Here is a 25,746-nt window from a genome sequence, read left to right on the forward strand (position 1 = left end):
ACAGTGCAATTTATCATGCTGAATCTAAAAGATTTTTTCACAGGGGCTAAACTAGACTTGGAAAGGAGATTCACAAAGGGTCATTCAACAAACACTTCTTAAGCATTGTAAATAAAGCACATTTGAATGGCAAACCACTCCATTATCTTTGCCAAGAAAAACCAAAGGATGTCTACAGGGTCACCTAGAGTTGGACATGATTGAAACAACAGCAGCAATAGCAGGTGTCAAGCATTATGTTAAGTGCCAAGGATGCAATAAGGCAGAAAAACAGTCCCTGCTCCCAAAGCTCTTACAAGCTAATGGAGGAGACAGCAAGAAAACAAATATATACAAAGCAAGGTATATAATAGGAAAATAGGAAATAATTAACGAGGGAAAACACTGGAATTAGGAGGCTCTGAGGTTGCTTCCTGCTGAAGGTAGTATTTCAGTTGGGACTTAAAGGAAGCCAGAGAGAATGACAGATACTATCATGCATTTTTCCCTTAAAAACAATTCAGCAGAGTATCTGGCTATCTGATTTTTGTTTTTTACTAAACCAAAGTCAAATCAGGAATTTTACCAAACTTAACTTGAATAATTAAGGTCTTAATTTACCAAATACCTTTATTTCACCTCATATTATAAACACAATAAGTAGCAGTTGAATCTCTATTTTCTTTTCTTTTACTTTCGCTTTTTTCCCCCCTGAAGAGGTAATTGGGGTTAAGTGACTTGCCCAGGGTCATACAGTTAGGAAGTGTTACATGTCGGAGGCTGTATTTGAACTCAGGTCCTCTTGACTCCATGGCTATTACTCTATCCCCATAGCCATCTAGCTGCCCCTGAATCCCTATTTTCTTGTCAAATGAACTAACCCAATTCAATGAATGCATTTTTAAAGACTTCAATCAGATTTTTAGGACACTCTGTAATAAAAAGGTTCCAGGGTTTTAGAACAGAAATTGAAAAACATGTTATAAAACATGAAAATTCTTAGATGTCAAACAGCACAGTGACTTGAACATAGCAGACATGATAAATATCTGACTAATTCAATCTATTTCATTAGAATGAAATCTGATTAGTGAACCAATTTTTCATGAAAAGTGGCCAAAATTTTAGCTTGACTAAATGGATTAATGATGGATGAATGTAAAAGGAAGATGTTCACAATGACATTAAGTCTGCAAACACCCTACCAAATAAACAAAAATGAAAAGGGTTTGTAAGATTTTCAGAAGTGTAATCCTGTTGTCAATAAAAGATTATTCCTAAATATCCTTTTTCAAGGGAAATCCTAATGTCTGAAATCTGGCCAATAATACTAATGAAATAATCTTCAATGTAAGAAGCATTTATTGAGGGCTATCTTATGCCAGGCAACTGTTCTTGTAGCCAATCTACATTGATGGAGGCAGAGCAAGATGGTTCTATATTAAAGCCTTCCTATACTAATGAAATCACAGAACAGGACCTGGATTTCAATGAAAAGTTCCAAAACATTTTGATATTTATTGACGATTAATCCATCAAAGGAATTACTCTTTGGGAAGAAAGTCATGGGGAACAAAAAGGCTAGTGTGATTTGGGATAGTGTTAAGAAAGAGAAAGCTTACAGAAAAGGGTGTCAGTTCCAGTGTACAATATTCTGATCAGAACTTATCTGAGGTATTGTGTTCAGTTCTGGCGATATGGTTTAAGGATACTGATATCCTGAAAAATGGACAGAGTTAAGTAACTTGGATAATAAAGGGCACAGAGTCCATGCCATATAAACATTCAGTTAAAGGAACTGGACATTTTATTCTGGAGAAGGGAAGATATGGGAAAGATCAAGAAGAAAGATACTGATAATCATCTTCAAATATCTGAAGATTTATCATGTGGACTGGGGAATTGTATTTGTTCAGATTGACTCCAGAGGAGAGAACAAGGAGCAAGAGGTGAAAGCTTTAATGAGACCAATTTAAAATTGAAGTCAAGAAAACCTCCTGATGGCAGGAGATATCAAAAGTGAAATGGTCTCTGTTGAGTGATAATTCTTAAATGTTTTTAAGCAGAGGTAGAGGACCACTTCTCTGGTATGTTTTAGTGGACATTCCTTTTGTGTAGGGTTATAAATTCCCTTTCAAATCTCAAATTCTGCATCTCTCTTGATATACAAAAATTATCTAATAATTATACAGATCCTAGTGTTATAAACCTGCAGAGAATAATTCAAATCAGTCCCAATACCTGTTTATTCCCTGAGACAGAACAAGTGAAAGGAGTCTCTTCACCCATTAACTTATATCAACTGAGGTATGCTGGACTGTTGCTGGATTATTTTTAAATTTAAGGTTCCTTTGTTACTTCTTGGAGCTGGGATCTGAAGATCTATCATGTCCATGTATCAGAAAGCAGAATCCATGAGGCAACACTGGAGTACAATTTGAAAATCTTGCTCTAGTCCCTGGTTAATTTCTCATCATGGGAATTGAGAGAATACAGCTGGACCTGCAGTGTGAGGAGGGTTCTACTAGATGACTTTCCTTCCACCTTTGAATCTCTGATCTTACAATCCTCCATCACTTAAGTTCTATGAGCTTTTAGAATCCTTTTCTATAAGATGAACATGATGCTATCTCTCTTCTCTATTTTATAAGATTATTATAAGAATTAAGTGAGAAAAAATGTTGAAAAAATGCAGAACTCTGTGTAGATGCAAGATATTAGCATTTCTAAAAAGCTTCACTGAATTAGATTTATTTATTTACTAGGTATCTATAATGTGTAAAGCAGTTACAATAAAGATGACAATTTTCTGAACTGTCTATATCCAAAGGGAGAACCATGAAATGACAGATGAGAAAAGATGCTATTTACAAAACAGCATTCAGAGAAACCAAAAAGCAGGCCGAGTCTTGTGAATAACTCGGGAACAAACCAAGAGGAAATGAGAATAGGCTTATAATGGATAAATTTCAAAGGTCAATATAAGTATCTCTAAAGAAATCAAGACTGGTGGGGAAAAGCAAATTCCTTCTTTATGTTTCCCTGTGTATAGAGTGAAAAAAATTATTACTAACATTAGGTGTTTTATTTCCTGAATGGAGCATATGATCTTCAGCCAGGTTCTTCTAATACCTTTTCATCTACTATTTTTATTTAATTACTAATAAAACTACCAAGGAAGCAATTTGGAATTACATAAAACAAAAATGAGGTATAGGCAGAGATCTGCATTTGAAAAACTCTGGAAAGGGAGAGAGAAGTGAGGGTGGAGTGAATTACAGAGAAGATAGCTTGATGATTATTTTAGACAGTTATTTTAGACTTAGTCTTTTCAGGGAGCATAAAACAATAGGAATGTTTATTTTGGTCTGACTTCCTCACACTAAAGGAACGTTTTTGTATAACATTAAAGATTTCAGAGGGATTAAAAAACAAATGGAGAAAAAACAGGGGAACTATAAGTGGTAATAAAAAAATTCAGGAAAGCAGAACTAAGTAGTTCAAAATCCAAGCAGAGTAGTGAAAGAAAAGGAGAATCTCTGGAATAACACCTAAAATTTCACATTTATTTGAGAGATATACTTTTAGCATGGAAATAAAACTTCACTTTAGAAGGGAGAAAACCCTTTGGGCTTAGAATCAGGAGACATTTGGCTTCAAATAATATTTGATCTATGTTCTATAATCACAGCAAATCAATTAATCTCTTGGGTTCTCAGTTTCTGTATCTATCTCAGAGGGCTTTTCTAAGAATGAAATCATATTATGTATATAAAGTATTTTTGAAACCTTAAAGCTCTATGTAAATTCCAGCTGTTTTTAATATTAATTATTAATAGCTTTATATTTTAGAATATGCTACTTAATGTTTATAAGATATTTACTATGGTAATAAACAATTATTCATGATAACAATACAGCTAAACAGAACTCATCATAAATTTCTCAGGTTCTATATTAGCAGGGTAACCATCAAATAAGCAAAAAGAGCCTATTGCAGACAGCAAATATATGTGTGTGGGTATATAAATATATTTAGCATATATATTCAGTACATATCTATATACATATCTATAACTATATGTATACATTCAGAGTGAGAGTGTGTGTGTGTGTGTGTGTGTGTGTGTGTATACACACTGAAAACAGACAACATTGAGATCAAACATTGTAGTGTCAGCTTTGGAACTGAAAGGGGGCTTTAAAAAAATATTAGTCCAATCTTTCCACCCCACTGCTACCTTCCTTTTCTTTTTTTTAAACAGATGAAAAAAACTTAAAATGCAGAAAATTTACAGTCACAGAGTTATTGCCTGTGTCTGGAATAGGCTACCCTATCCTTCCCTTTGTCTCAGAGAATATGAGGGGCTTCCAAGCTATGAGTAACATGTCACCTCCTACACAAAGCTTCTTCTGATCTTCCTGATTTATTAATCTTCATCAAGAGGAAAACTTTTTGAAATTACTTTGTATATACTTTGCATTTATTTGCTTCTGTATATCTAGCATTCTCACAGAAGAATGCAAACTCCATCTGGGCAGGCAGTTTCTTTCATTGTTTTTATGTTTTACTAGTGTCTAGCATATTGCCTTGCATGTAAGTATTTCAAAAAAAGCAATTTGTTTAGCTGTTAAATTAAAGTGGTAGAGCCACGAGTTGAGTTCAGATTTTCTGTTTACAAATATTTTTACTGCACCAGGATATGTGAGTTTGGATGAATCCTGCTTGATCTGCTCTCCAATTCCCATGATAACCCTTGCTGATGTCTACTCTAACTCAAATTCATAAAATTTACCACTACTTAAGAATTTCATTATCAAATTAAATACTAGGGTTTTTTTTTTTTTGTTTGTTTGTTTGTTTTGCATCTACTCTTAACTTATGTATGTGTATGTAGGCAAGGACCATTACTGTGATCTTTGATTAGCAAGGAGCCCTCTGGCTCATATCACTGGATGCTGAATGGGTATTTTTTTTTTTATGATGACAGCAATAATAAAACTCAGATGATAAGCTAAATAAGATCTATCAGCTGGAAAATGCACAGAGAACTCGAAAGAGAATGAATTCAAGTGCTTGATTTGCGAAATGAAATTAGCATGAAGCAAAACAAAAACAAAAATCCTCAAGTAAAGTTAAAAAAATAAAAAAATTTCAAAGGGACAAAGAAAAAGGAACAGATTTCAAGTACAAAGCTTACAAAGAACAAGAGAGAGAGATATACATGAGAGTCAGTGTAGAAACAATTACTAAAAACTCAACTCAGCTTTTTTCATAAAGCACGATTAGGGTTTGATGCCAAAGATATATGCTCTGTAGCAATAAATATGTGGACTGCTGACTGGATAGAGAAACAGAGAGTCCTTGGAATGACCACAGCACTTTAAAATAATGGTCATGAAAACTTTTATTTCAGTCTGAGAAAACTGTCTAATTAATTGAGAACATTTCTGCTTACTGTTGGCCTAAATGGAGTATTGATTCCATTATACTAGAATAATTAATGCAGACAAGACACAATGTTCCTAGCCAATGTGTATCATCAATGTGTCACATAGTACTAAAGGTCTAAGTGTACATCAGCAAAACTAACAACAGAAAGAAAACTCTTCTTGCTAGAGTCAGTATCCTCCCCCCCCCCCCCGGGGCAAAAAACCACCATCTTCTACCGCTTTAAGGTTGTCTAAAGAATATGATCACAATGGCATTTGTGAACTTTTTTGAATTGTTCAAAAAAGACTCAAATGATCAGACATGATGCTTTTCTAAAGTGCGGCTAGATCATAACTCCAATTAAGCTGGACTACTTTTAACATCAAAAATCAGTTTCAGTAGGAACCCAAATGCCACCCATGAATGCAATATAAGTCTCTGGCATATAGGTCCTTTTGAAGGCTTTAGATATATAAATTTGCAGTGCAAGAAGAGTTTCATCTGGATATTGTAGCACGAAAATAGAGGGCAAGTTGAATCATCTGAGATGGGCTAGACAACTAGATCTAAAAATTTAACCTCAATACAAATAAGCCTGAATGTTCTTATAACAGAGGGGAGATGAGTCCAAAGTAATCTTCTGGAGCAATTTGGAGAGAAGCATGCTCTAAGGATGAACATTAAAACTGGTTTTTCCTCATTTAAGTATATTTGGTGGTACTCACATTGGATCATTTAAGTACGATGCTTTTCTGCCAGAGAAGAATATCATTTGTGCACTCCTCATGCAAGTTGTTATTCCACAAAAAAAGAGTAACACTGGCATTTTCATTTAAAATAAACTCATTTATCTTTCCACTGCTATCTTTAATTCATATGGCCTTGATAATAAAAGAAGGATTTACTTTTTTTTAGGCTTTGGTCATTTCAGGTACTAAGCATTCCAGTGTCAGGACTTTATTACTGTTGGTTTCTTCAATAAGAATAAAAGTCTAAGTTATATCTTCAAAACATTCTCTGAAATAATATCAATATTCATGTTTTAACAAAGCACAGATGCTTACATGTTTCAATGAATAGACAATATGCCATTATAAAAATAGTTCTGTATATTCAGCACATACTTTTTGATACCACCTAAATATCTTCAGAAAAAGCATTTTTAATAATAATAATAAAAAAAAAACCCAGGAAGGAAATACACAAAGGATGGGAATACTTTACTAGAGGGTATAAAGGTTAAAAAAAATACATTCCTATTTCATTAAGTACCTTGTCAGCATAAAAAAAAAATCTACTTTCTATAAAGTCTAAAGTTTGAGGAGTTTAAATGACCAATTATACCACTTTATTTTAATGCTCAATTTTCATTGTCTGACATTACCCAGACACAATTAGTTCTATGACTACTATAGAACAATCAGAGTAGTCCATTCAGACATCAGAATCTGTTTCTTTACTGAATGGATCCAGTACAAAAATGACATGAATGGATTATAGGCTTTTGAAAAGTAGAACAGGAATTTTTTTTCAATTGGACTACCCTTTATTCATCCCTATTATAAAGATCCATCCTTAACATCTGTGTGCCATCTAGAACCAGTTGGTTGACTGTACTGAATTAGTTGTTTTGGGATTCAGCTACACTGTTAAACTGTCCTATCTAATTATTGTATCTAAGAGGGATTCTCAAAAAACAGTCCTAATGACCATGAATGACCTTTGTATAACCAAGACTAAAAACTGAAAATTTGAACCTATTCTAGGAAAATTATGAACCTAAGGAGTCAATCAATCACAGGTCCACAGCCCAAAGTACTCTGTTCATTATAAAGTACTTCTGAAAAATACTACTAAAACATTTGCTGATGTAGCTAATAATAATCATTTATTGACATTTGCAAAAATCACACAAATAACAAAGTCCTTTAATTTTTATGAAAATCTCTTTGAGAATGGTAACTATGTTTCTATTTCCCAAATGGCTTGCTATGACATGAGATAAAGGAAACAGGTGAAGACAACAGAAATCCCGAGTGAAAAGGAGGTACCATAGCCAACTATGTTTACCCCTTGTCCATTGAAACTCTGAGAGACTGATGAAAGGGAAGATGGGATGGCAATAATAGACTGATAACATAAGGATTCAAATTCCAGTAATTGATAAGGCAAACAGGGTTAAATGATCTGCCTGTGGTCACACCGCTAGTTAAGTGTCTTGAGGACAGATTTGAATTCTCCTGACTCCAGGCTTCCTGGCATTCTCTCCTCTGCAGCACTTAATAGCACCATGAAAATCTTCAAGTGCTATGTAAATATTGGCAGCTGCATTTCTACTGCTATTGCTACTATTGTTGTTACTACTACCACCACCAGCTCTATCTCAAAATTTCTTGTGACCATAGGAAAGAAAGAATTGAATTCAGTTTCAAGCTATTCAATACTACAGATTTGTTTTTTTGGAAATATGAAATCCCATGTTGTTTTACATGATAATGAAGTTTCCATGTCCCATTCAACTGGAACTCCCAATAATTATAATGAATGAAAAATAACAATATTAAAAGTATAGATTTCTAATGGGGAGGAAGATTTTCGTGAATATTAAGATTAACATTTTCTCCTCCAAACTTATTATGCATGGAAAATCTGTCTCATTTTTAATCATGTAGTACAACAATAAAGTACGTGTACGCACATGTACACACACACACACACACATACACACACACTTGGGGCAAGATAAATGACTTACCTACAAAACCTTCTTTACCAACCAGTTTCAGTGCAATTTTATCAGCCAATACTGAAGAGTTGCCATGAGCAATGTTAGCGAAGGGACCAGCATGAACAAACACAGGTGTTCCCTAACAAGAGTAGAAAAATAAAGTAAAATTCAACGAATAAGAGTGTATAATAGTTTTGAGCATAAAGAACAGTGGGAAAATGACCAGTATGGAAATGTTTCTGTGCAATATCTGATTGTATCTCTATATGATTGCTTACTGTCTCAGGAAGAGAGGAGGGGAGGAAGGGATAAAATTTGGAACTCAAAATAAAATTTTGAAAAATAAAACAAATGTTAAGAAAATTGTTTTAACATGTAATGGGGGGGAGGGTATTAAAATATATTGTAAAAAAAAGAAAAAGGATGGTGGAGTTTCAGATGATATATTTAAAGCCAGAAAGGTCTGTAAAAAGGTCTAATCCAAATTACAACAAAAACTAAAGGCACTCAATTGGGAATCAGGAATCTGAAAAAGGGATGATAGAAGTATAAATGGTAACATAAGAAATCTGACTTCTTTACATCATCCTTGAAATATGACTGGAATACCACTGTATGAATAGAAGGGTTACAGTTAGAAGAATTTATAAATATAGAAGAATAGACTTGCCTTATTTTTGAGGTAATAAGATATAAAAATAGAGGAAGAAAGGAACCATGCATTTAATAAGTATCTATTATGTGCAAGGCACTGTGCTAAGAGATTTACAAAAATTATTTCATTTGATTCTCAGCAAAACTCTGATACTTTTATTATCTTCATTTCACCGTTGAAAAAACAGGTCTTTCTGACTCGAAGACCAGTATTCTATCCATTGTGTCATCTAGTTGCCTCTAAGAGGGACAACACAATATATTCTAGAGTTATTTCAAGAGCAATTGCTTCATTACACTTGAATAAAGCAAGATCAGAGGGAAAATGGCACTCTGCTTCTGTTGCATAAACACTTAAAATTTTTTTAATGAACTTACTCATGAAATTTGCTTTTTTTGTTTTTATTTCCCAATTACTATCATGGTACCTAAAACACAGTAAGCATATAAATGCTTTTTGATTCATTTATCATAAAAATACAGATGAGAGAACCATAAAAATTGTCCAGTTAGATATCTCCCTTCCTTATAGATGAAGACATGAAGCCACAAGGGACAAAAACAACTTGTTTCTAGTAACTTTTATATGAGTTCCAAATATGAGTTCAACATGGGTACCAAAAAGGTAGATGTTTAATTTCCAAGAAAATTTGTTCAAAAACAAATTAAATTACCAAATCAATCCAAAATACCTATAGAAACTAACATTTTAAAGTATGTGGTTCACAAGTTTCTTTTAAGGTTAAGGTCTTTTCCTACTAGATTTGCTACTTGGAAATTATTTATTTCATTTAAATCCTCCAGAACATTTTAATCCAAAAGATGGCTCTTACATATGCTGGAAATTTGTTAACTACTGAGATATCAAAGATAAGAGAAAGTATAATTTATTAAATGCTTTATTAATCCTTAGTAAAGGAAAGAGAAAAGAATTCTCACAAGGGGCCAAATTTGACTTTATTGTACTTTTAAGCTCATCATTTTTATCATAATTACATTTATATTTCATCTGTGCTAATATATTCTTACACTTCAAACAGACAGTGGGGTTTTATTATATGAAATCCTCCTAGACAAAGCTGACCCAACACTATTCAGGGCCTGAACACATGAAAACAGGGGCTCCATCTGTGAAAACACAGGCTGTCCTTTCATTAGCTCAGTGGGAAAACAAGCATAGAGGTAGGGGCCACAGGGGTAGGAAAGATGGAAAATTCCCATGAACCACAACAGGCTCTTTGCTGAACATGTTTCAATGATGAAACAACAGAACAAAAGCCGGAAGAAAACAAAAGAAAAATCATTGCTGAGAATGAGAATGATATAAGTTATCAGCATCACTGGATTATGGCCCTTTAAATTCAATGTTTATTTCCCATCCTCCCAACCTACTCAGGGGATGTAACAATAAGGCACTGATAAAGTCATTTACATTTATGTAAAACTTACCGGGACTAGAAAGTTCTCCAAATTACTATGCTCAAAAAGTTATCACACTGTGCATACCCTTTGATCCAGCAGTGTTACTGCTGGGCTTATATCCCGAAGAAATCTTAAAGAAGGGAAAGGGACCTGTATGTACACGAATGTGTGTGGCAGCCCTCTTTGTAGTGGCTAGAAACTGGAAACTGAGTGGATGTCCATCAGTTGGAGAATGGCTGAATAAATTTTGGTATATGAATATTATGGAATATTATTGTTCTGTAAGAAATGACTAACAGGATGATTTCAGAAAGGCCTGGAGAGACTTACATGAACTGATGCTGAGTGAAACGAGCAAGGCCAGGAGATTTATATACTTTAACAACAATACTATATTGATGACCAGTTCTGATGGATCAGGCCATCCTCAGCAATGAGATGAACCAAATCAGTTCCAATGGAGCAGTAATGAACTGAACCAGCTATGCCCAGAGAAAGAACTCTGGGAGATTTACTTATTGTGTATCTAATTTATACTTTAATATATTTAACATCTACTGGTCATCTTGCCATCTAGGGGAGGGGGTGGGGGGAAGGAGGGGAAAAATTGGAACAAAAGATTTGGAATTTGTCAATGCTGTAAAATTACCCATGCATATAACTTGTAAATAAAAAGCTATGAAAAAAAAAAAAAAACCCAACCATTGTCTCTATCAAAAAAAAAAAAGTTCTCCAAATTAATCTTTGCTTTATTAAATTCCATTCCTAGGCAGGCAAATATTTTTAAGCCTTTGGAAACAAAAGAAACTTTCCCAATCTTAAAGTTTTTTGGCCCACAACAGATAATTCACTATTAGATCAAGATCATCAGTTCAATCATTTTCAATAATGACAGTTGACTTTACCTGCTATACTGTGGTCAAAGACTGAACATTTAAACCCGCCACCATTTATAACATAACATAACATAACATAACATAACATAACATAACATAACATAACATAACATAACATAACATAACGCAATATAATATAATATTAGCACAATATAATACAATACACTATGATAATATAAGACGTGGTGTCTTATAAATAAAAGACACCAAGTGACAAGGAATTGATAGATCACTGCAAATTGCCAATGCTGGAAAATAACTCTAGAGGCACATGGTCACTATGTTAGTCCTAATATTTTTTATATACAAAATTGTTGATAGGTCATTTTTTTGTCACATGTGATTCTATGACCTCTTTTGGAATTTTCTTGGCAAAGATACTGGAGTAGTTTGTCACTTCTTTCTCCAGTTGATTTTACAGATGAGGAACCCAAGGTAGGCACGATTAGATGACTTGCCCAGGGTCACAAAGCTAGGAAGTAAAATGGAACTCACAAAGATCAATGTTCCAAACTCCAGGCCCTGCACTCTATGCACTATGGCGCCACCTAGCAGCAACACATTAAATAAAACAGGATTCACAGGTAACTAGGGGGATAGTTTATTATAATATAGTATATAATTCAGAAACTGTAAGACTGATAGGAGTTCTGGATTCAAGTTCTGGTTTTGCCATGACTAGATATAAGACCCTGGGCATGTAACTTAGATTTTCTAGAGCTCAGTTTAAAGGACTAAGCTTATAAAGTTACCATTGGCTCCAAATATCTTTATATGGTAACTGGATTTTCACAATTTTTTCCATGCTATATATATATTTTTGATTTCAAATGGTTTCTTTTGCTCTCCAAGTAAAAAGACATTAATGACTTATTAGTAAACTATTTTATGAAGGCAAAACACAGCAATACATTTTAGCTGTTGGTACACCTCATACGAGAAGCAAAAGGAGTAAGAATCATGGATTAATTCAACTGAAAGAAAACCTAGAGCCCAGCTAATCCCTCACTGAATCAGGTGGAGAACTGAGGGAATTTAAAAGTGGCAAATATAAGGTTTAAGAATAACAAAGTGAGCTAGGTGGTACAGTGGATAAAGCACCAGTCCTGAAGTCAGGACGACCTGAGTTCAAATCTGATTTCAGACATTTAACCCTTTCTAGCTGTGTGACCCTGGGCAAGTCACTTAACCTCAATTGCCTCGGGATGGGGGGAAGAATAGCAAAGTGAATGGCAGTTAGATGGCACAGTGAATAGAGCACCTGCTCTAGTCAGGAGGACCTAATTTCAAATTCAGCATCAGACACTTTATTAGCTATATGATCTTGAGAAGATCACTTAATTTGAATGTCTTAAAAAAAAAATAGCAAAGTGACCACAGAGTCCAGAATAGAGACCTTAACTTCTATGCCAGTATTTTTCTAAATACGTTAGCCTATGAATTTTTTGACTCTTTCTACTCCCATTGTTTAGTACAATACTTGATAATTAGTGGATATACAGTAAATATTTACTGACTATATTCTAAGGCCCAAAAGAAAATGAGAACATTGTTTGAACTCGAATTTTCTTAAAATGTATAAGAGAATGACTGTATGCTTTCTGAAAATCCAAAGACAAATTTAATTCCCAGTGCTTACCACAGTTAATGTGTGTAAATAAGTATCTTTATTTGGATATTTGTAGGTTGAGGAAGTAGCTAAAGGAAAATCTAATCTCATGACCTGATGAACAAACCTCATAATAATCAGCCTGATGGACTTCAGAGTAATGATGAACCAGACTCCAGTTGCTTGTTCCCTTTCCAAGGATTTAGAACATACATCATAATAAAAGTCATCTAGAACAATGTCCTAAGACTGAACCAAAGGGCGATTAATAGAGAAGTAGTATAGTTAAGTAGGAACAATGCTAGAGTTACAATCAAGAGCTCCTGGGTCAAGTTCTCTATTTGATACTCAGTTGCTATGTGACAATCACTTTAGGACTAATAGTCCCCTTTTGGCCTTCCTCATGGGATTGTTTTAAAGTATTATGTCAACCACAAAAGTCCTATGTAAACATGAGCAAAGATTATTCTTCCTACTACTTTGCAGGCAGGACTTCCCCTTTGTCCATCCTTCTGGCATGTAAGTTCTTTAAGGTTAAGGATTCTCTTTGATTTTTCTAATTGTATCCCCAAATTTCAGTGTGATGCTTGGTACAGAGTAAGTGACTAATAAATGCTCCCCCCTCCATTTATTTATTCAATTGATTCTCAGAATTTACGAGCATATTACTCATCATAAATCTGTAATCCCTCTAAAGATAGTGTAGTGCTGTAGATTGAACACTCCACCTGGAAATGAACACCTGAGGCATATGCTACTTCAGATGTGTGACCTTGGACACATCATTTCACCACTGGTAGCTCCGGTTTATTTATTTGTAAAATGTGATAGAGAAGCTAGATAGCTTCTAAGTTCTCTTATGCTCTAGAGCTTTGACCTCTTTTGTCAACAGATAGAGAAGCATGTTAATAGTTAATGTAGCACTTTGTAATGTCCTAGAATGGTAGGTTACATATGACATGTACATTCAAAATCACACAAAACCATATTTTAAAAGTGAAATTATTATTAGGTTATTCTTTCTTTTAGACTGAAAATACAATGAAGGTAATCCTTCCAATCTTGACTGTACTTAGTACAAGGATGGTAGAGTTCATTGAGCCTTAAAATATTTCATCTGAAGCTCACCTTGTTTGAATTGCCCACCTTCTTAGTAAAACATTTCAGAATATCTTGTAGTTTGAAAGCTAAATATTTCTGATTTTATTAAGAATAATTGAGATTTTTCTACTTGTAACTTGACTAATTTCCTGAATGGGATGGGTAATTTGGACCATTAAATAGCTAATCAACTGAAACTATGAATTAAATCATCTCTCTGAAGAGACAAAAAGCTGCCTGGAGAGGAAAGGAGAGAGAAAACAAGAGCACTGAACCTCATACACATTTTGTTTTGAACCTTCCTGAAATAGTGCAAACTTTATTCAGCTGTCTACAGGTCTTCTCCTTCAATTACACAATCTATTTCATGATGGCTGGGGAGGCTCGTCTCATCCAAGCAATGGGTCTTCCTCATTATCTAGCACAGGGCCTTATAAATAGTGAGTATTTAATCAATGTTTGTTCAAATGAAGATGTGAAATGCTAGGCTTCTGACCTTGATCTCAACATGATCATGAGGATATAATGAAAATATTATTTAATGACTGTACATGTATAACCTATATCAGATTATGTGCTGTCTTGGATGGAAGGGAGGTAAGGAAGAGAGGGAGAAAAAATGTTGAAACTCATAATCTTAGAAAAAATGAATGGTGAAAATTATATATATATATACTTGGAAAAATAAAGTTGTATTAAAAAACATTATTTAATTCTTATTATCAATGGGCAGACAGAAAACAGGTGAAAGAATAGAATAGCGCCTAACTAATAATAATACCTGTCAAATTTGAGATAATTACATGTGTTGCAAGGAGTTGTCTAAGAAATACTCATCTGGTCTGTGAATAGTTTTATTATTTAGCTATTTAACAAATATATATATTTATTACTAATGAAATATTAAAGTATGCTTTGCTCCTCCCCCAAAAAACTAGTGATTTCATTAACTTTGGGAGTTTCTGCTATACTTTCTGATCCAGATCAGCAATTGCTTTTCTTAGAGAACTGACAAAGGAACCAAAAAATTTGTGAAAATGGTATACGTCAGAGGACTTAAATCCAAATAGACCTGAGTCTGAGGCTAGCTCTCTATTCTTTATCCTACTCTCATCCTTTTATATAAACCTAGATCTATAGTAATAGATAGCCATAATGGTTATATATGGTTTTATATGTGTGTGTGTGTGTGTGTATAATCATAATAGTTACACTACATACAGACACACACACAAATCTCAAATGTAGTCTGAATTAATTAAAAATTACACTGCAATCATATCACAATTTAAAAATTATGTAGTAACTTAAAATTACATGGTAAATCAGAGAAAAGAAATAAATATAAGATTAGGTTCAATTAGGACAACTTCAGGGTTAATTCCCTTCAGAAAAAGAAACAATCCATAAAACTGAAACTGGATGGAAACTTCATCATTCCACAACTTTCTACTTACTAGTTTAGTTAGGAAAACAAGATCTCCAAGTTATATTGGGCTGAAAAATAAAACTGGCACTGTAAGCAAATAAACTCTTTCTTTTAATCACCACTTGAGGTATAAGTTGCCCCCTGATTTGATTTTTAACTTCTGTCAATAGCCTCTTATCAGCTGAAACATTGCCAAGGTGGCTGCCTTTGAGACAGATTACATTTCTTTAGCTCAGAAAAGAACTGGCTGTTGTATTTTGACAATGGTTGCAGGGAAAACCTGTAAGTGCAGATATAAGATATACTTAAGATTCAGTGGGAGAAGGAGGAAAAGGGATAAGAAGGAGGAAAGTAAATTTTAAGGAAAATTGTAAAGAAATAGGTGAAATCAGTCAATAAAAAAAACAAAACACAACCAACCTCTAAAGTCTGCATCAGAGTTGGCTTAATTGCATCCTTCATCAAAACAGTCAAAGCTCCAGTCACTCCCTAAAAAAAAAATTACATGTCAAATTTTTATGCTTATTTTATTGCAATGAGATGTAAGTATTAAACTTTCCATCCTCACTTGAAAATGGGTATGCAGACACAAATATAAAGTCAAATTCCAATTATATATCTAAATTAACCATTCTTTAAATAAAGCCAACAAGCCCTCCTTCCCTCTGCCATGCTTTCTAAGTAGGATCCACACAAATAACTTATTCACTAACTCAGTTACTCATTCAATCCGTCATTCCCCTCTTGATCCTGCTCCTGGTTCCCAGACTTCCAAACCATGCTTTCTCATTCTGAAACTTCCCTTAGTGCCTGAGGTCTGAAGTATCATCCTTGCAGACTTCTCTCAACATGGAACATCCTATTCTAAGACATACCACTGGTAAATTCTTATAGGAGACTATCTTGTGGCAGGGTACAAATCAGCCTTCATTCTTTTCCTCTCCTTCCAAACTATTCCCCTATTCCCCTATACTGGGAGGTTTCAACCTCCAACTTTACAGCTCTCTTTTGGATATTATCTTTTCCCATTAAATATGAACTCTTCAAGGACTATTATTTTCTTTTTCTTTTCTTTTCTTTTTTTTTTTTTTTTGGCTTATCTTTGCATTCTTCATGCTTAGGATAATGGCTTGGATCCAATAAGTACTTAAATGCATGCTTCCTTCCTGTTAAATGCTACCATGACAATGCTATGGGAGATAAAATAATAATTAGGACACAGTTTCTAATTCTTAAGGAGCTTAAAATCTAGCAAAGAAAACATAGTATACACAAAATGCAGAGATCGGACCTGAGATTTCATTAGTATAGGGAATTTCCTGGTGAGAAACCTCTCTTTTTACTGATGCAAGTTAGCCTTTTCCCTGCAACTCAGAGTGGGAGAGTTGTTTAGAATGCTGAGCAATTAAATAACTTGGACAATGTCACATAGCCAGTATATATCAGAGGCAAGACTTGAATCCAAGTCTTCCTGTCTTTAGGATCTACTCTATAGTAAATATGCATTACATATTAATTTTTATTTTTACATATAATTATACATTAATTAACTACAGAATAGTATACATTAAGACCATCAAAGAGTGGCAATGTCTTAAAGAAGGTTAGAAAAAGAAAAGATCGCTTCTTATGGTGGGATAGAGTAGTGGAAGTGGTGAGCAACTCACCAAAGGTTTCATTATGGATCTTATACCTTGAGAATGAGCAGGACTTCCAAAGGGGCAGGAAGTCTATACAGAGGGTGTAGACAGGAGTAAAAGCACTGACTACTTACAAGGAATGGTGGGCATTATGTGCAGTGTGAAGAGGTAAGAGTAGTACCCGGAAAGATGATAGGGGGCCAGTTCATTTTCTGGCTGGAGGATCTGAATTTTATTTAAAAGACAAGAAGACATCAAAGGATTTGGGAAGACAATTGTCCTGAATATATGCAGTGTTCTTACAGCTTTTGCTGTTAGCACTCTACTTGTGTAATTTATTTCTTTGTCCTTGCATGATCTAAGCCATATACTTCCAATAAAGATACCCTTTGATCAAAGGATCCCTCTACTGGCCATTATGAAAAAGAAAAATTGGATCTCTGTCAAATGCAACGACCTGAATGCCATGCCAATTGTTATCTCTAAAGACGGGATTATTCATTTAAAGAGATTTCTAAAGTTTATTTTCCAACACTGGCTTCCTTGCTGTTCCTTGAACAAGACACTTCCTCTAAGGACTCCATGTATTTTCATTGGCTGCCCTCATCTCTGGAAAGCTTGTCATCTTTGCCTCCTACTGGTTTCCTTCAAGTGCTAGTTAAAACCCTACTTTTTAAAGGAAGCTTTTCCCATTGTCTTAATTCTAGTGTCTGTCTTCTACCAATTATTTCCTGTCTTTTCAATTTATTACATAGTTGTTTGCCCATTGTCTCCCCCATCAGTCTGTGAACTCCCCGAGAACAGATAGTCTTTTACCCTTCTTTATAATTCTGTTAGTTAGCACAATGTGTGGCACATAGTAGGTGCTTAAAAAAATTTTGTGATTGACACTACATAACAGATTGATTAGAAAAACAAAATTTTAATGGTAGCTTTCTAAACCATTAATAGTGGTTTGGTATGGCCAGGTAACCATTTTATCGTAGAATCTTCCTTTTTTATTAGAACATTTAAACTTTCATACTTAAAAAAAATAAAAAAAAACCTTTTGTGACATAAGCAAATTCTATGACTTCTACAACATAACACTTATTAAGAAAAAAACATTCTCACTTGACAAGTACATTCCATACTCTGGTGTCCCCTTGAAGTTTATAGACAAAAAAATCTCAAGCTGATAATGCCGTCTCCCTCACAGGATAGGAGCAAAAGAAGTGTAATGGCTTTATTTCCTGCAAATCATTTCTGCTTGCAATCTACAACTGTATAATATTAGCTGGGGAAACTAATAAAGAAGAACAGTTCAATGGGATAGACTACCTCAAGTAAGATGGTAGGTAATGAGATGCTCATTTATCTGATGCTGCTCCTTAAAAATTTATAGAAGTCAAAATATCATAAATACCACCTTACTGAAATGGATGAAGCCCTTTGTGGCTACAATTCCCAGCATTAGCTACGGTGGTCCTTAGTGCACTTCTAGTAAATGTCATTTTTTTCTAACGTCCAATATCTTAGAATTCATAACAAAGAGCTGCCTGGAAGGAGTGTTTCTTCTTTAGTCATAGAAAGCAAGAAACTTTCATTATTTAAAACTCTCCTTAATTTTGTATGAAAACCTCACTGTGGAGATTTCAACCAAGAGAATGACAATAATAAGACAAGATAATCTGAGAACTAAGAAACATAAATAATTAGAATTAGAGTTAGAATTAGAAATAGAAATAAATAAATAGAATTTATATACCACTGTGTGCTAAGCACTATGCTAAGTACTTTACAAATATTATCTTATTTGGTCCTCTACAACTCTGGATGATAGATACTATTATTATTCATTAAAAGGAAAGGCAGTAAGTGATTTGCCTAAGATCACAGCCACTAAGTGTCTGATAATGCATCTGAATGTAGGTTTTCCTCATTCCAGATCAGGTGTTCAATCTACTGTACCACTGAGCTGCCAATGATGTACCTGAGGTCCAACAGTTACAATCTGTCTGAGAGAGGATTTGAACCCAACACTTTCTGATACCAAGTTTATTTTATTTTATTTTTTTGAGTCTACCTTTTCATTGCTATACCAATCAAATTGCCAAAACATTATTTTATAGAACTAGAAAAAAAACCAACATTCATTTGGAAGAACAAAAGTCAAAATTATCGAAGAAATCAATGAAAAAAATTGTACAAAGGATAATGGCTTAGCAGTACCAAACTGAAAACTATTCCACAAAGCAACAGTCTCTGACACCAACTTTAGCATTCTACCCACCAAGATGGTTATTGTTGATTTTGCTCGTTGGTGTCCTCTGGGACCCGAATCTTCATTTACTGATTTCTTAGCACTCAACTTATTCTCTCATTAATATGTAAACATCATCCACTACAGTCTTATTTGCTTCATCTCTGGCTGGCCTATATTTCCTTATCACAGTGCAACCCACTTCTGCCAACTCTCTCCCCATGCATGGAACACTCTCCCTTTTTACTTCCACCTCTGCAAATCCCCACCTCTCTTATGAGGCAAACAGGTGATTATAACAGCACCTTCCTTCCAGGATGCTGAAAAAAAAAATGAGATCATAATAATACTGGACTATTTACACTTGTCTTTTGTTTTAACACAAAGACTAATATTTTAAACACACCAAATCCTCCTGAGGAAAGCAGGTGAATGTGAAGATAGATAATTGGGGACTCCTCTCACATTTTGCTGTCTGATGCTGACAGGTGGGAAGAATGCAGAAATAACTGTGCTATATTGCAACACTTCAGTTCAGCATTCATTCTGAGCTATTTACCCATAAATGGTAGTCAATTTGCACAGGGTGAAAACAGGGATTATTTCTAGAAAGCCATCTTTGCTCTCAATTTGTGGTAAATGTATATAATGATTAAAGGTAGCCCCCTTTCTCCTTTTCTCAAGTAGCTACTTACTTCTACAATCCTCAAGTTTATTCAGAAGACAAGTTTCAAAGAATTAAACAAGAACTTATCATGTGCCTAATATGTGCCAGTTCTGTCTTCAAAGTTACATTCTACTAGTGGAAAATAACATATGTACACACAAGAAAATATTATAGATAGGTAGATCCAGTTAACATAATTGGGAAGAGAAACAGCTATACCTATGCAGAATTAGGAAAGATCTCATATAGGAGATAGTGCTTGAATAGAAAACTGAAAGGAATTAAGGGATTATAAAATGTAGAAATGAGGAGGAGAAAATGGAAATGGACTGAACTGGGGAAACACATTTGAAAGGCAGACTAACCAGCAGGCTACAGCAATAGTTCAGATGTGAAGGGATGAAGGCCTATATAAAGTGGTGGTGTTGTCAGAGGAGAGGAGGGCACAGGTAAAAAAGATGCTACCAAAGTGCAACTGATAGACCTTGATAAGAGACTGGATATGGGGGATGAATGATATTGAGGAGTCAAAGATGGTACCTAGAAGTAGCAAGCCTGGGGGGGGGGAATGGGGAGGGAGGCAGGCCTGGGAGGATGTTGGGGCCCTCAAATGTATACGCAAGTCTGGAAGAGGTGAGGGTTGGGGGGGGGTGAAGATAACGGGTTTAGTCTTGATATATGTCAAATTTAAGATATTTACAAGATGTACAAGGTAAATGGAGTTTAAAAAAAACAAAAAACAAAACTTGGTGTCACAAGAGAAGGTAGGGATAGATAAGTAGATTTGAGAATCACTGGCACTGAGATAATAATTCAGTTTATGGGAGCTGATGAGATCATTAAGTGAAATGCTATAAAGGGAGAAAATAAGAGGGTGTGGGGCAAAGCCTTGTGGGAAATTCAGTTAATGACCGGGACCTGGATGATCATATAACAAAGAGATAGAAAGGAGGAGAATCAGGAGAGAGTAGAATTCAAAAAACTGAGCAAGAGAATCCAGGAGAAAAAAATGATTGGCAGCATCAAAGAAGGGTTGCAGAAAGAGATCATTAGCATTAGTTTATAATAGATCACTGATACTTTGAAGGAGGGGCAGCTAGGTGGCACAGTGAGGTGGGAGTCAGGAAGACTCCTCTTCCTATTTTCAAATTTGGCCTCAGTTGCATATTGGCCGTGTGACTCTGAGTAAGACCCTTAATCCTGTTTGCCTCAGATTCCTCCTCTGCAAAATGAACTGGAGAAAGAAATAGCAGAGCGCTCCAGGATCTCTGCCAAGAAAAACCCAAATGGGGACACAGGGGAAGTGGACATGACTGAATAACAAACACAACTAAAAGGCAAAAAGTATAAATAATATTTATATGATAAATAACATGTAATATAATAAATAAGTAAAAGTATAAATAGCCTGTGTCCCCCCCCCCCCAAAATTTAGTGAAGAAAGGGAAGATAAAATAAAAGATAAATATGAAGTAATGGCTAGATTCATTGAAAGTTTTTTAAGGATGGGGGAAATCTGGGCTATTTGGAGGCAACAGGGTAGAAGCAAGTAGATAAGAGTTTGAAGATTAGGAAAGGGAGAAAGATTAAAGAATCTAGGCCAAGAAAACCAAAGAGGAAGAAACCAGGACCTTGGTGAGGAGGAAACCTACTTCATTCTCAAAGACTCAAAGAAACAAAGAGGAGGTCAAGGGAATTTTAGGTATAAAATTGAGAAGAAATAGGAGCTTACAATGGGATGGTTAAAAGGAAGGAATCATTGAAAATATATTTTTTCTCTCCATTCTTTATGACAAAAGACTAGCAATCTTTTTTGCTTCAAAGTGGAAGATAACCTTAACTATTTGAAAAAGTACAGCTTATGGAAGAAAAAAAAGATAGATTGCTTCTTAAATCTTCAATTATGCAAGTATTTAATTCTTTGGATTCCTAAAATGCAAACTTACAGAATTAGGAAAGTCTTCACTCTTGCTAGTAAACCAAAGGAAAGAATTACAATGCAGTTTTTGACCTTTGCCATCATTTATATGCCTACCAAATCATCAGCAGTTACAGGTTGTCCTTTCTTGTCACTGGCCACTACCATTCTCCCCAAGCGGATTTTCATATCTGCCAGGCTATCCGTTAGTGCTAAAACAGCCATGATTTCACTGGCAACAGCAATGTCAAACTGGGCCTAAAGCAGACAAAACAAAAGAATTTATTAGTCACAGAGGTGCCTTTCCATACTGTTCTTAAAAGAAAAAGATATATATTGAGCCATAAGAATAAAAATTAAGTACATATGTATTTGTGTCTGTCCTTTTGTTCAGTGTCTCAGTTATCCATTTAACAAATTAATTACTATGTATCTTGGAAAACACTGCCAATGTTTTCCTTTCCTATTCATATTTTCTGCCTTTCCTCTTTTATCAGGATCTATTTGATGAAATAAGATTAATATTTGTAAATCTCCTAGCACTGTGCTTGCCACCCGAAGGGCACTATATAAATGCACATTCTCTTCTCTATTTCCTTTCTCTTTTGTCTATTAATCAAAAAGATTATATTTGCCTCCCAAGCAGAGGAGGGTAGACATTTGTGAAAATAAACAAAAACAACTTCCACTCCCCAAACGGAGGAACCTTTGTGAATTCAATTGAGATAATGTTTATAAAGCATTTAACAGTTACTAGCACACAGTAGGCATTAAATAAATGCTTATTCCCTTCCTCAATTTCCTTTCTCCTTTGCACTTCATCTGTCAGTAAAAGACTGTATTTGCTCTCTAGAAGAGAAAAAAGAACACAAAGAAGGTAGGCATTCAACAAAACAACACTGTTCTCTACCCACCCCGCCTACAAACAGAGAAACATTTGTGAATTCATTCCTTCTGATCCCAGAAACTTTGTGGAAACTGTTTTTTTTTTCCTCCTAGCTCATTAGATTTTCACAAGTGTTTCCAAGTCTATGGTCCTGATTAAGAAGTAATGGAAAAACCTTTTGGATTAGCTAGATTTCATTAGGTGAAAAGTTCACCACAGAATCAATTAACTTTGCAGATTGCACAAAATCTCTAAACTTTTTAGTGGTTAAGACAAGATGAACGATTTTATTTTTAACAGCCCAAAACACGTTCATTCTTCTTATGACTGTGCTCATAAAGCAAGTCAGAAAGCAATAGAAGGACAAAGAAACTTCAAGAACATTGGGTGGATTTCTGAGGTCTCCTTTAATAGTTTAAACATTGTAAAAGTTCTTTTGGTCAAAAGCATTCAATTCAATGAATGTTTATTAGGTAGCAACAATGGACAAGGCTCTTTCAGGATGTTATTGTTTGGCTTTTATTCTCAAAAAGGACCAAGACAGCAGGGAGATGATGCCATGATTCGAAAGGGAACTGGATTTAAGTGAGGGATGACTTTCACCAGGCTAACTTCCTTCTCCAGTCATCTGAGTCTGGTGGCCAGATATAGATCAAGGCAACTGGAGATGGTCCTAGATGAAATGGGAGATGTTGGCCTTTTAAGCAAAGGTCTTCAATAGGTCTCAGTTTGAATCGGGCAACACCCACCAGTGATTAAGGCTAGGTAAGAAAGAAATGAGGGAAAAGCCTAGTCATAAATAATCAATCTGGGAGGAAAAGATCATGAGAAAATAAAGGTGAAAATGACAGTACAAGCAAGTATTTTACTGATTAATATTCAAGGTATAAGCCAAATTATAAGATAAAACTGAGATATTATACCCAAGAGGAATCACAGCAAAAAAAAAAAAAAAAAAAAAAAAAAAAGTAATACTATTAATTCCTCGCTTTAAGCAGGGGAAAAACTGAGCATTTTAAAAAATTAATTCCTGTCAGAATTTCAGTTTGAATTTATTATTTTGGTCAAACAGATGAACCTCCTCTGAAAAATCATAAACACTTAAACATGCTTATGCAAGAAACAATTATAACCTGGAGCTTTTTTGAGGGGAAGAAGAGTATGGACATAGGATCATTCACTTTAAAAACTATGATTATCAAATGAAGATTCCCTCTAAAATAATAAAAATTCAAAAGTTAGGACCAAAGAGCCAAAGGTCAAACCTGAGTGAGTAATTTATTAAACCAAAGTTAAAGACTGTTATCATTTTTGTGTGGGATGGGTGCTTGACCTCCTTTCCCAACTTAACTAACCAGAGACATCTTCAGGTACAAAGAAAAAGCATTTATTTAATCCCTACAGGAAGAGACCCAGATACACACCTGGGAGACATCCCAGCTCCCACCATGTGCTTATGAACCTGACCAGTCATAAGTAGAACACCCAGTTAAATAGGTAAAGACCCAAGCCTTTTCATTGGATAGACTAAAAGGACATAACCATCCTTGACCAATAAGTAATAATAATCACCAATGTTGTCTGCTTCCCACAGGTGACATCACTTCTTGTAACTACTTGTCTGACCTTTTAGAGATCATGTGACTTCTCAGGGTCCTTCTTAGATCCAGAGTCCAAGGCCTGATCTCCCAGCTCTGGGAACACGGATCCCGTGACTTCCTGAAACTTGAGCCCTAAGATCTCATCTTCCCACTCTGGGTATAGGGATCACATGCCTTAGTCTCAATACTGAGAAATTAGTCCCATTCATTTTCAAACTTCACTTTTAGTTGGTCACTTATCAACAGATTTTTTTTCCATCAAAAGGCTGTTATAACTTCTTGTGTTTTTCAAACAATACAAAGAATTAGAAATGACTCTTTTATATGATAATAAAACTTAAAAAAAAAATAGAACCCCATTGATTTTGGCTGGAATATAGTTTTTAAATCAAGAAATTTAAGAGCTATTACACTACAAAGGCAACATTAATTTTTTTTATTTTTCATCTGATTCTTTTAATGACCTATAGACATACAGACAATTCTACAGACACTATTTGATAATACAACTATTAAAAATTAACATTCCAATAACTGGATACACTTCCAGACTGGAGATTATGGAGACCTTTCCCAAATCCAGATGAATAGAATAGCAGGATGGTAATTAATCAGTCATTGTGAGTGAAGAAAAAGGCAAAGATATACCAAATTAATTTAACTGCTTCAAATTGGGAAAGAACCCATTCCTTAATTGTAAATTCACTCACCTGACGAAAGAATCCTTTCTCTGTTTTAGATTGCCCAATGGTTATTTTTCGTAGAAATCGGTCATTTGTGTCCAAAACTGAAAGACAAGAAAAAAATATTAAAATAGGCTAACAAATTCTAGTTTTCCTAAATTTTTTTTATCCATTAGTGCATATTATGCAATGTCTTGCTGTATATTTTATACTATATTAAATAATAGCCAAATCAGCAATTCTTAGCAAATAAACCAAAATGTCTTGAACCACCGAATTTGTTACCGCAATTTAGACCTGTTCATACTTCTCTCTGTGCATTTTTAACTTTATTAATGAGAATATTCAATATACATTTATTAAGTACTTGTTACTATAAAGCAACAAAGTTTGATATGAGCTTGGGGGAGGGGAGTAGGCACAAAAAGACATATATAGCACAGATCTCCCTCTGAAGGAGTTTACAATCTAATAGGAAGGAAAGATAAAATATGATTCTTAACTATGAAAAGAAGAATTTGGAAATAAGACCAAAAGGCATACTTGTATAATAGAAAGAGGACTTTGAACCAGTCACAACTTCCTAGGTTCTCTGATTCTTCAAAAATGGGGGAGTTGGACTGATCTCTGATAACCACTAAATACAAAGGACAAGTCTAGGACACATGAGGGGGAAACTCAGAATTTCTGATGTGAAAGCAACCCCTGAGACCATTCAGTTCAGCCCATATCAAGTACAATGTACTTAAGCAGTCACCTAAACCTTGCTTAAAGATCTTCAGTGAAGAATGACTTTCCTATTAGGAAGTTTTTCCTTAAATCAAGCCCAAATTTGCCTATTTGCAATTTCTCTCCAA

At 34.7% G+C, this 25,746-nt stretch overlaps 1 protein-coding gene across 1 annotated transcript in view; it reads right to left on the reverse strand.

The window, feature by feature from the left end:
- MTHFD1L (methylenetetrahydrofolate dehydrogenase (NADP+ dependent) 1 like) overlaps window positions 1-25,746 on the reverse strand; it is a 197,632-nt gene that overhangs the window by 92,886 nt on the left and 79,000 nt on the right. The window contains exons 17-20 of the mRNA XM_031937629.1: window positions 24,917-24,993; window positions 21,837-21,977; window positions 15,673-15,741; window positions 8,169-8,280 (exon numbers count right to left, since the gene is read on the reverse strand). Coding sequence (XP_031793489.1) covers window positions 8,169-8,280; window positions 15,673-15,741; window positions 21,837-21,977; window positions 24,917-24,993 — 399 coding nt within the window. The remainder of the gene's footprint in view (window positions 1-8,168; window positions 8,281-15,672; window positions 15,742-21,836; window positions 21,978-24,916; window positions 24,994-25,746) is intronic.

Source organism: Sarcophilus harrisii, chromosome 4 (assembly GCF_902635505.1).
Source record: "Sarcophilus harrisii chromosome 4, mSarHar1.11, whole genome shotgun sequence".
NCBI lineage: Eukaryota > Metazoa > Chordata > Mammalia > Dasyuromorphia > Dasyuridae > Sarcophilus > Sarcophilus harrisii.